Source organism: Pezoporus flaviventris, unplaced genomic scaffold, assembly GCF_033815535.1.
Source record: "Pezoporus flaviventris isolate CSIRO_AGI_PZ_B2104156 unplaced genomic scaffold, CSIRO_AGI_Pfla_v1 ptg000002l, whole genome shotgun sequence".
Lineage (NCBI taxonomy): Eukaryota > Metazoa > Chordata > Aves > Psittaciformes > Psittacidae > Pezoporus > Pezoporus flaviventris.
Genome location: NW_026892550.1, coordinates 38,588,230 through 38,600,971, shown reverse-complemented (window position 1 = coordinate 38,600,971; position 12,742 = coordinate 38,588,230). Strand labels below are relative to the sequence as shown.

General features: G+C 36.3%; 1 protein-coding gene across 5 annotated transcripts in view; it reads left to right on the top strand.

Annotated features, from left to right (window-relative positions):
- The window catches only part of TLL1 (tolloid like 1), a 131,249-nt gene that overhangs the window by 46,986 nt on the left and 71,521 nt on the right, over positions 1-12,742 (top strand). For all 5 annotated transcript variants that reach the window (XR_009747244.1, XM_061475447.1, XM_061475427.1 and 2 more), the window contains one exon: positions 12,210-12,320. Coding sequence is in view for 4 of the 5 variants with exons in the window: in XM_061475447.1 (XP_061331431.1) it covers positions 12,210-12,320 (111 nt within the window). In the remaining variant the exon portion in view is untranslated. The remainder of the gene's footprint in view (positions 1-12,209; positions 12,321-12,742) is intronic.

Genomic DNA, 12,742 nt, shown 5'->3' with positions numbered 1-12,742 from the left:
TGCCTCACTAACTCTAAGTAAAGCAATTTCTGCTTTACTTGCTGTGTCCAAAATGTAATCAGCAGCTGTGCAGAGTCTCCATGGGGAAAAAAAACCCAAACCCTTAAATTAAAAATGCTGAAAAAAATAAATATTGTACTCAGTAACAAGCAAGTAAAATAGTAGTGATGAATAGGACTCATCATTTCTTTTTCAAACCATGATGTGAATTGGATGATACAGAGTAAAATAATCATGCTTCAACATTTTAGCTGTATTGTATTCTAGTAACAAAAATAATGTAGTAGAAGACATCTGTTGAATATGTGGACAAGGAGTATAGAATTTCGTTGGTCCAACACTCAAAACGTGCTGTGTTAAGCACAGGATCACTCCCAAAATATAGCAGCATTAAGAGCTGTTTAGTTGCTTTCCTTGTCTCTTTTGCAGAGCCAGGTTGCAGAATGATGTGCTAAAAACCGAGATGGCATGACTTAAAAACTGAGGCTCATGACAGAAATGACTGAAACAGAAAGTTGCAGCTGATAATGGAAAACACTTCTGAAACCTAAATAAAGGTTTATTTATATATAGTTTAATAATTTTCCATCTTTAAATTTAAGACCATGCAAATGGAGCAACATTTATTTCATGTGGTATGAGCAGAACCTTGATCCTGAATGCCAGATAATCCCTCAGAGAGCCACTTCCCTTTCTGTGCCGTTGAGCTTTCTGTGTAAATCTTTGGTTGCATTTAATGATTATTCAGGGATTTTCTGTTTTAGAGGTACTACTTAAACCTAGTTGGGATTTTATGTCTGTGAGAAATGAAATACATGTTTTTTGTGTTTCCTGAAGATGAGGAAGAGGTACAGGAGAGGATTTCCACATAGATTAGTGCTGCTACAATATAACATTAATGTGGCATGGTTAGTATATTCTAATGACAAGTTTTAAAGAAAGTGTTACTGTATAAATGTGCAGCCTCTTATTGCCATAGCACAGCAAAATTACTAAGGGAGTTCTCATGTGTTACTGAGCTCCTTATGCAATTCTACTCCGTAGTAACAGTCTGTAGCACTAGCGGAAAGACATTATGGCTGTGAAATTTCTGGAAGACTGGTATTTCTGAAGTGAGATATCAGCTAAACAGTAATTCCCAGTTCTTTTTTGTAAATCAGCCACCTTCTGGGTTGTCATCCAAATTCCCACACACCTACTGCTGCTTCCCCCTCAAGGCTGCTGCACAGTGCTGGGACTGTGCTGGCTGTGACCATCCTTGTGCTGAGCTGTCTCTCCAGGCCTCGCAACAGGATTCTTCCAGGGGCATCACTAAAAATTGACTTTCCTGAGTGTGTTCAGAAGCAGGAAACCCCCAGGAAAATATGCTTGTAAAAGCTGAAGACCTAGGAGCCACTCATTTAAAGTACTCCTTTTCCTGTAGTGTATATAAATCTATTCCTACAGTTTATCAAACCCCATAATTTTTGACCCAGTGACTTACTCACCAAAAGACTAGGATGTTAAACTGAAATTGTGACCGAAACTGTCCTGTACAAATTTAGGTGAATTTTGAGTGTTTTATTATTTTTGTTCTTCATCCTAGAAAAGGATTTTATTCTCTGAAATCCTTACTATTCAATTATTCAATAATATCTCCATTCTACTGAATAGGTTGAAACTTTTTTTCTTTAAAGTGTGGGAAGTGAAAAAGCATATAAAGGATTTTCCCTCTGTCCTCTGAAATACAAACATTTAGGCAAAGTCTGAAATTATCTTGGTCTTCCCAGCTTTTCCACATCAATAAATATTTTCTCTTTCTCAAAAAAAGTAAATTTATTGTAGATGGCTAAAATTAAATACTCTGTAGCTGCCTGCCTTCTGCATGGTGTAGGTTTCCTAGTAGCCACATTCTTTCACCTCCTTTTCTCCATTTTGTAGCTCTCTTCCATTGAGTTTCATTTGATTTGAGATTTGATTTTCTTGCTCCTTGCAACCTCTTTTCCTTGAACCTGTGTGCTTTTTCTTAATGATGGGAGAGGAAGCATGGAAGAGATTTATAGTAGTCCTTATGGTCTGTGCTCAAGGTTGTGTATCTCACAACTTCCACTTTGTCGGTTTGTTCCCCTGCTACCTTTTCTGGGTTCTAATAATGTGGTGAAAGCTTTCATGCTTGTTGACTGGTCGGGATGCAGATGACTAACTCCAAACTCCTTGAAAGGTTTTAGTTTGCAGCTACCTAGCATGTAAAGTGTCTTCTGAGTCACATGATTTTTTGCTTAAGTAAGCTTTGCTATTAACATCGAAAGCCCACTTGTTCTTCCCAAGTTACCATAATATGTGTTGGGGTGAAGACCACCAGAGCTGCAAACCTCTAGGCAACAAAATTAACTTCATTTCCAGTACCTGATGGTTTGTATGATAATTGTGCTGCAGTTTCCTAGCTTCAGATAGAGCTGTTACTTTCCTTCTGAGACTTTAAGACTGAAGCATCAAAGTCATCAAACTAGAAACTGATCTGTGCTTTGGAAAGATTGTACTACAGAGCACCACTTTCCCTGTCCCCAAATGCACTTATGCAGGTGAATCTATACATGTAAGTTTCTAGCTCATTTTTTTTACCTCTGGTTAGAAGGAAAATAATATTTCAAACCTGCCAAATAAAAAAGAAAATGATTTTTCCTATAATAACCATGCTGAACTGATTTAATTCAGTTTCTAGGACAAAGAAACCAGTACTGTGCTCAAGTGATGGACAGTTGTTTTATGATGAAAGTATTATTTTAATTTAAAAATACCTAAGTTTGCTCTGAGAAAAAAAAATATGAATCATGTGGAAAAAGTTATGAAAAGTATGGTACTTCACTTACATAATTTCTTTTTTGAACCTAAAGAAGCTATTTTGACATGAACATGAGACAGTATGAGTAAAACAAAAAGCTATAAAAAAGCTGCTGTGTTACAGCAAATTCTGTATGACATAGATACTGTTGATTAATATGGGTGTAATGGCAAAGAATAAAAGAGTTTGTTTAATCCTTTGGCTTGTGCCATGCATTATGAGTTAGGTTGTTCGATTCACTTGATCTGGTGGTGCTATTCTGTTTTCCTGGTGCTCAAATGAAAATGTCTAAGGCTTGCGTCTTTGGGGAGGTCTTGTAGCAGCTGCCGTGTCTGTCTCAGCCCTGACAGCTGTTTCATGTAGGTGGCATGCTCAGACAGACAACATTCTTCCCAACAAGGGTTTTTCTCCATTCTTCTATACGCAGCTTATTTTAAAGTTATCCATTTCTCCATTTTTAAACAATTATTTAATTAAATTGCGTACTTAATTTCTAGTCTTAATTTTAAAACAATGAGTTTTGTTCTTTTAGTTTTATACCTTTAAGTACTTTCTATATTTTTAAGAAGATTGCCCTTTAAGAGTGATAGTTTTGCCTCAGGGAGCCTGATCTTTCTACTGCAAGAAAGCTTAGCTGTATAATTAACTTTGTAGACCTTGACCCTAAGGCTATTTACAGGATAATGGAGGTTCAGAGTAAAAAGAAGATGACTTTTATAGCATCATAGTGGTTATACAGGGCTAACTGGGGTAGTTATGGCTGTGGTGATATTGTAGACCTGAATTTCCCCCCCGGTGTATTTTTCTAGCCTCCTTAGTAAAGCCAGCTATTGCAGAAGTTGTCAGCATTTGCAGGTAACTGGGAACAGCAAAAAAAATCCCATGACCCTTCAGCCCTCTTTTCTATGCCGGAAACAACAGTCTGCTGTCATTAAATGAAAGGTTAGCTGGAGCAGTGGCTTCTGCTAGGGGTGGCATGTACCCTTCCCAGGAAGAGGGAGAGCATTTCGCTCACTGCCTTGGTTATCGCAGTGGCAGGTGTGGCAGACCCTGGAAATGATGGTACTCGCTTGCATGTGGTTTCATATAGAGCAGGTCAGCATTTGTTGTGGTAAGAAAAAATCAGCTGTGATTGCCCTATATTTTTGGCAGCCAGTGATGTTTCTGAGAGCCCCTGGTTTCTTGGTGTGGCTTTCCTTTTGAAGTGGCTGATAACAGCTCTTAAGAAAGGCTTGTGTTTCAAATTTTTTATTTTATTCATTTATTTTTTTTCCTTTTGACTCTGCAGTCTAAAAACTGCAGGAGAAAAAATAGAAAATAATTAAAAAGGTTAATAGCAGGATGGGTAAAAGGATCATTTTCAGTGCATGTATATCTCTGTAGGTTTGTTTTGCCAGTATCTGGCCTGAGGCAGTGATCAGTGATGAAGAAAGTAGCTGGTTGCTTTGACAACATAATGTGCAGACAACTTTACTGTTTGCAGCAGTGTCCTCTGCATTCAGTTCATCAGTTAACCTACTACATGAGGAATATATTTTACCAGTTACAGAGTATGTGGAGTGTTGGTGATAATCTTGCATAAAGAAAAAGAAAATAGTTACTGAAAATCAGGAAGCTTGCCAGGTTGAACAGTTCATCCAAGAGGAGCTGTTGCTTTCTTAAAGATCATGTGCTCAAAATACTGTTGGGTAAGGTTAGGAGTGAAGCTCTTTCTTTTACTTAAGACTGCAACTTCTGTCAAAGTCTTTGCTTTCTTGAAGATTTTTTGTTTTGTTTTATACTAATTTTAACGGAATATGAAACTGCCCCTCAAAAAATGTGGAATTGAAGAAGTCACTAATTCCAAACTAAGAACAAAGTAAAAGCTGTAGTTAGCTCAGAGGAAATGGACATCTTCAAATCAAGATTTATGCTCTGCCATAGAGAAACATCTCTAGCAAATTAATATCCCCTTTTTCAAAGATCAGGTTCTACAAATGTCGCTTTTGGTAAGTGGACATTTTACCCTGATAAAGGGTGTCACAAGTACTCCATTTTCCTTGCTTTGTATTGGAGATGTTTCCTGCTTTGATATACTTGGAACATGCCCCAGTGCTGTATGCTACTTCACCCGCAGCCCATCTGTGCTATGATCTGATTGCTGTGCTCCTTGGAGGGATGTCTGAAACCAGCTGCCTCTATAGGATGGGAGATGCTTCTCAGCATCCGTCTTTGGCTCTACGGTGGTTTTTTGTGTCCATAGTCAGGTCATACCTGGTTGTTTTTCTGTCCTAGTTGGGTCAGTTTGGTAATGACTTCCTGCAGAGTTTGGAGAACAGTGTGAAGAAGTTGCAGTGAACTATTGCGTATCACAGATGGGGTTCCACAAGTGTAACTTGGCCCCAACAAGGATGTTGCCTTGCCGCCAGGACCCTAGCTATGTATCAGAACACATGGTGAAAGGAAGGAAGGAAGCTAAAAGCATTGTGTGTGGGCAACACAGGAGAAGTTTCCAAGAGTGGGTGACATGAGACAGTGGTAAGTTGCAGGTAATGATGTCAATGGGGAACCTGCATCATTGAAGATTTCAGTAAATTGCATTAAAATTTGTGCTTCTAAGGGTACCTTGCTGCCATACACAAGCTAGTTGATTTCAGGACAACTTTATGTATGCCTAGGTGAGCTATTGTCAAGGGATGCAATGTTCAAAAGAGTAGAGGATTGTATTTCTAACTGGTGTATAGTCTGGAGATGTTTAAAGTATTCTGCCATCGTTATTTTATTTTCTGATAGAAGTGAAAATGATACATTCCTTAGGGAAAATGGTGGCTTTCTGGTTAGGACTTTGAAACAGGAGTCTTGAAAAGTAGAATTGGTATGAGCATTAATAAGTTTGCTTTTTTACCTATTTCACAGTAAGTAGGAGCGTGGAAGGAAACAGAGGTGTTATATCCCTTTCAGGTGTGTCTGTGTGAGCTTCTTCAAGTAAATCAAGGGGTTGCACTAACACATACTAAATGTCATGTGTAGATTTGAAAATGCTGTATGGTGAAATTAATGAAGTAGCTGATTTTTTGATTTGGTATGTCTGTGAAAATAGGCTGCCTTGGTCTTCTACTTAATGTCAAAGTTTTATTTAACTTTTTTTTGCTGTAATTTTTGTTCAATAAAAAGTTGATTTGTATAAATATCAAACACATGATTTAATTAACTTCAATTTTAATTCATAAATTGCTTTTGAATATTCTGTGAGCTCTGTACAGTAACATTGAAATTTATTACTCAGTTACGGCTGAATGTAGCACTCATAATGAACGATGATAGAAAGAGTTCAGGGTATGGCATGCAATCTTATGCATGTGGTTGCATGTAACATCTTCTGCTGTTTATTTGCCCTGTCTTGTTCTCATTTTAATGTTTTCCAAGAAAAGTGGATTGCACCTGAAAATCTTGGAATGGCTGAACTGATTTGAAGACTGTTCAAATCAGGTTAATTATTGTAGTGTATGTTGTCTTCCTTGTAATGAGATGAAACTGTTTTTACTTGTATAGTTCTAAATTTTCCTTTTTCTGTTCAGACTCAGAGGCAGTTATATAAGCCGTGAATAGATTGTATGGAACAAAATGACTCACCAGATAGACTATAATGTACATAGCAGTGTTGTTGCAGGGAAGTACTCAGTGACTCAGCTTTAGAAGAGGCTGTGAATTGGAACCACTGCACATGTGGATTTAGATGAGTATCTGCCCTGAACCTGGGCCAAGACACTTTGGCACCTCTTGCTGCATGAATTACTGGTCAGACTTTGAAAAGTGCTGGGAGTCCCACCCATCAAAGGGCATTAAATCTTCAGGTTTTAATTGTGCCTTGCCGTTAACTCTAACATTTTTGTTGTCCATTCTTGGCAACTTTAGTGAAGGAGATGAAGCATAAACTTTCTGTGCTTTCTACTCCCAGTAGCATACCAGATTCTGAGGCTTCACTTTTTAAATTTCTTCTAATATTTTCTTAATCCTTTAAGTGGTATCTTCTCAGTACAGGAGTAATCTCCCTGTCACAATTCTCCGTCTGCTCACAGAACAGGACAATACTTTTGTGGTTGATCACAATATCCCAGTTTGCTAATGTCTGAGAGAGAAGTTCTGTTATTTTCACAAACTTTCCAAATGTGGGAAAGTTGTACCTTAACTGAACATTTTCTAGCCTGCACAGTCATCAGAACAAATCACGTCATGAAAATGGTTCTGGATCGCAGTGGTCTCTGGTGGTGTCAGTCTCTTAGAGCTGTCCTTGGTAGCTGGGTGCTCCTCTCTTCCCCAAGGTAGAGCTGGTTCTGTTCTGCTTCACTGATGTGCTGTAGGGGCAAATATCCGCATCTTAGATGCATTTTCTACTTTGTTACTAATATCAGTATGAATGCTATCAGGAATATATTTTGTTTTGAAATGGCTGTTTATGATTTGAGTTTTAAAAATTATTATTATAGGACAAAATGTGAAGGAAGTTTGATGTAGGTAATTTTGTTATCACAATTATAATTAATATACTCCTGTATATATTTTCAGACTTGCATGCTGATATTTCAAATCCCAGAATGAGACGCCTTACTGCATATCATAGCCCCATGGATTTAACCACATGATTTCTTTCTTGTTCCCTGTACTTCTGAGCATCTGCTAGAAAGTCATGAAGGTCTATTTTTTTTTGTCTTGTGTATATGCTAACTGATTCATACATCCATACACTTAAAATAGTTTACACATATTTTTATTTTTTATTTCATTATTTATTTTTATATTCTATACTTAGTAGCACATTTTATTCATTTATAATACTGGATATTTGATACGGCGATGTTCTTGTTGGAAGACAGTAGATTATCAGAGAGAACTTTCCAGATGAACCTTAATTATTGATGATAAAAATAATAGTTCCTGTCACAAGCAGTAAAATGTAGCTGTAGTTCCTGTGCTTGTCTGTATTTTATAGGTAATCTTATTTTTCCTTCCCAATCACATTAGTTATGTGGTAATATTAAGGTGTGTTTTTCTGGATGGCAGATATTTTTTACAACCTACTGATTTTCCTGTTTTCATGCTTGTGAGTTCTTTGTTTACATGTAGCAAACTTAGCTGCTTTGCGTGGCAGTCTTTTGCCTTTTTATAGGCTTTTAATAAAATCAGACCTTTCTGAAAGTGTTGTTTGGCTGAGGGCTTGGAGTTGTGTGAAAGCAGAACTGCGTCTACTCTACTGGTGAAGAGTATTTTCTGTTTTAACAGCTCCACATAAATCCTTCTCCATTGTTACAGAAAAACAGACTTCTACTGTGCCTAATGTCATGGCCGTAGAAAACATATGAAAATATAAACCAAATTAAAAAAAAGTTGTATGAAATTTGGTATAAAAGCTTCTATCTCTGTTTTTAAAGTATTGGACAAAAAAAAAAATCCATGTACTTTTTATTAATAACCTGTGTGTAGTAAAAGATACTTTTCCCCTGAAATTAATGCTGTCTCAGATTTTCACAGATTTTTCCGAAGCTGATTGTCAATCTTGCATTTTCAAATAAAATGAAAAGCAGCCTGCCATATCAAGTTTTCCTGATCAGTAAATAGGTAGATAGGATAAGAGATAATATGAAACAACCTGAAATAAGTAAAGTTACGTTAAAGTTCTGCTTGGATGATTTTGAAAATCCTTCCATCCCCCCCCTTTTTTTAAAAAAAAAAAATCATGCTAAGTGAATTGGTTGTCAGATTCTTGTTAGTTTGCTGGATGAAACTTATGAATTAAACATCTGTGAAAAACGAGGGAGGTGCAGAGCTGATCAGGGCAGTTCTGTTCAGGAGTTCCTTAGAGGGAGCTAATAAAGCTCTTAATCCTAACATGCTCTTAACAAAGTCTTTAACATCATGCCTTGCATACCCAAACAACCCTCTGCTTGTTTTCTGTAAGGTTAAGATTGGTGTGTGACATGATGAAGTATATGGAGTGACTTCTTCAGATACTTTCAGGTCATAAAAATTTTAAGGCAGGAGATAAAAATACCGTCTCCTCTAGTTACAGAATAGTTTAACACACAGGCATTCAAAAAAATTAGAGGATACTTTTAACAGTTGTTGGAGATACCTTTTGTTTGTTTTGTTTTGATTTGCGGATTTTCTGATAATTCAGGTGGGGGTTGTGTCTCGGGCTTTGAAGGGCAGAATTTAGATTCTATGCAGTCCTTTCATTGGAAAAAATGCATATTTTTTTTTTAAAAGGAGTGATCAGTTCCCTTTTTGTCTCAATTGCTGATTGTTTGGACTATATTGAAATTAAATAGCATCCAGTTAACTGTTATTTCTTTTGCTAGGTATATACCTACCCTGTTGAACTAAAATAAATTCAGAAAACCACATGCATTTCAGTAAAAGTAAACTGGCAATTATTAAATTGTTGCTAAAGTCAAATGAGTTAATTCTGCCAGGGTTTCTGCCTTTCTTCATGTTTGTCCTCTGTGTGTTTGTGTTTTTCTGCAAAACAGAACTTCCTTGTGTCAAAAAAAGCAGCTTGAATTAAGCTTCAAGTCTTCCATTATACTTTTAAACAAACAGTCATATATATTTATTTCTTCAGCGTTAACTCATATTTAGTTAATACATGAGAGAACCTACCTCCTGTTGGTCACACAAATTACTTGTTTACAACTACGTCAGACTTGCATCAGCACTTATTGTTATATTGCCATGGTTATATATTGTTAAACTTAACCTTGTGCTTGGTTGCTAATCAAAAACTAGCTAGCAGTCCAGATGTTTAACAGAAATATCATAGCTTTGTTTTCCTTTTTAGCCCAACAGAAAAAGTTACTATCCCTTGCTTGGACATCATATTTTATATACGTGCAAATAAATTCAATGCATTTGTGTCAAACATGTTCAGTCACAAATAGTCTTTGCTATTTGCATTTTCATGGCAAAGTGAATGTTACCACAGTGAAGCAATATAGTTGCATCATCAAGACTAAGGGGGATATTTTCCGCAATTTTTTTCTACTTTATTGTTTTTCTGAAGTGTGATTTGCCTTGGGATTTCATATTTATACATCAGTATTACACCCTGAAACCGAAGTAATTTCTGCTAATGCATTTCTGTCAGTGAGTGATTTCTCGCGTCATCTATTGTTAGTTCAGAACCTTCCTTTTGTTAATTCTCAGTATTACCAGGAAAGAAAAATGGGCTTGCTATTAAGCTTTAGCACTTCCTCAAGTCTGGTGTGTGACCTCTGCTGGGGCACATCATGTCTTTGTAGATTGAAATGTTAATAGTTTCTTCCTCTTACCATTTTATGTTCTGTTTATTAAAGTTTGCAATATTTCATTGTGCTTATACAGTGGCCCCTGTTATGAAAGACATCTAAGGGAAATCTCTAGAAGGTGTTTATAATAGTAATAATAAATAATATTTGACTCTAGTCAGATAGAGACTACTGACTTTCTCCCCTCACTGTCCAAAACCCTGACAATTTGCCATCTTTTTCCTAGAAGCTTAAAGGAAGAAAAAACATCTAGAGCTGCTCCTAGCTCTGTCTCGCTGCCTGGTGGTAAAACCCATCACTGGTAAGAGCAGACTAGCCAGAGGAAAGATGTCCCTAATGCATCCAATGTGAATATAAGAAAATAGTGACCCTTGGAAGCAAAGTGTTCAGAACTGTTAGTAGTGACTGAACAGTTTCAGAAATGGTCTCAAATACTTGTGGTTTCTAAGAAACATTATCTTTTTGTGTAAAAATTACATACATGGAAATATCTGTATTTAGGGAAGACATCAGATGTTAGATATGTTTTTAATTGAAAAGTTTCATTTACGCTTTGGAACTCCATAGGTGATCTATTTTTTTTTTTTTTGTGTGTGTGTTATTTTACATGGTAGACCAAAGGCATTTTCAATGTGATTTCTCTTGGGTGCCTGGCATTCAAGAAGAGTAATGGAGATAGGAAATAATTTAATATCAGGGAGTTCTTCAGAAACATTTTTGCTTAAGTGGCTATTTTTTTTTAATACGGATTTGATTAAATACTAATGAATGCAGCAACATGAAACTACTGAGAATATTATCTGATGAATGTTGTTTACAACATCATATGAAGAACAGGGTGAGATATAGAATACCAGTTAAGTTCAGTTTGAATGGAAGTAGACCAGAGAGAATGATTTGGTAACAGCTGGACTCTGGACAAGGTTTTAGTTGTATGGAAACTATGAAAGCAGTTGGCTGTGGAACTGTATAATGAACAACCAGGTAAAGTTAGTGATGTCTTCCTGGGTGGGAGAAAAAAAGCGAAAGAGTTGAAGATGATACCAAGATTGAACCCAGTGGCTTTGTGACTCTGAGGGGGCAAATAATAGAGCTATTGATCGAAGCAAGAGGAGAGGGAAAAGGACGAATTTGGATAAAGATAATAAACAACCACTTCAGCTCATGTTAATTGCTATATGCTCTGTTGACTTCATTCACAGTGGTTGAGGATGTGGCCTATTGAGTTCAGCTTTAATGATAAGTTTGAGTTGGCAGGAAGATCTCAGAATAAAATCTCAGCAGAGATGAAAAACTCAGATTGTAGATCCTGAATTCTTGCAAGTGGGCCGGTATCTTGGTTCATTGAGTTGTGATGGCAGTTTAGGGAAGATGAGTTAGCTGTGCAGAAGTTGAACAGAAAAATCCTGAGGGAGCCTGAAAGAACAGGAAAAGAGATAGGAAGAAATCCAAAGGCCAAAGAAAGGTTAGAAAGAAGAGAGATAGGAGCCTGGAAAAGCAAAGTATGTGAAAGAATCCTAGTAGTGAGATTAACTATAAAAACTGAAAGCATATAAATAAGCCAAGAGGAAAATGATTTTTTATTTTTTTTTTTCACTCAGTTTAACAGAAAACAGATGAAAGTATTAATTCTCTGAGGCAGGAATAATGTAATTACAACATAATAAAAGTTAGTTCAAATAATTCTCATTTTCAGGAAGATATTAGAAAATACAAAGTTTATGTTTTCTCAGCTCTTATATGTATTTGATCATAGTTCAAATCTTAACATATTTCAGTGTCTTTTATGCTTTGTTATATTTACTTACAGAAAACAACACATGCTGCAATTTTTTCATGAGATCGACATTACATTTAAATAATTGCATCCAGGCAATGTGTAAAGAAACTAAAAAGGCTGTAAGAGTTTAGGTGAATACCAAAACCAATCATTTGTCTTTTGCTGGGTAGTTTTATTTCTTTGTGTAAAAATACAGATCAGTAAGCAAATATACGTGATACTAATATATAATTTTTGTACATTTTCCCAACATGGCATTATAGTCTTCAGATTAGTTTTATTGTCTAAATAAATTCTTTAATTAAATTGAGCTCTTTTTTATTTAAAGCTGTCTTTTGGGGAGATATTGCCTTAGATGATGAAGACTTAAAAATCTTTCAAATTGACAGGACGATTGATCTTACGCAGCACTCCAACGAAAGACTTGGCCATAACACAGGTATGATATTTCAAGCTTGTTTTAACTTGTTTTTCCTGATACTTACTTCTGCATAGAAAGCAATCTCTCTTTTAAATGTAGAAAGTCAGTATAATGTTTTGGGTACTAGTTTTTACTTTAAAGAGAATATATTTTTGCTTTATGGGGAAAGAAAGAAGCTAAAATTTTGATTTTATTCTTGCATTTCTGATTAATAATATCACATTGAACTGAAGAGCAGAAGCTGGTAGGAACCATAAGGCCACTCCTCTCTGCAGGTGTTTGTGTGGGAAAGGAAATTGTACAAAGCTTTGCTTTCATTGCTAAAAGTTCCCGATCACAGTGCCTGAGTGCCCTATAGAGAGCATATGTGAATTCCTGGAGGCGATCCTGAGAATCTTGGATTACAACTCTTCCTTTAGCTATTTTTTCAGCTCCATTCA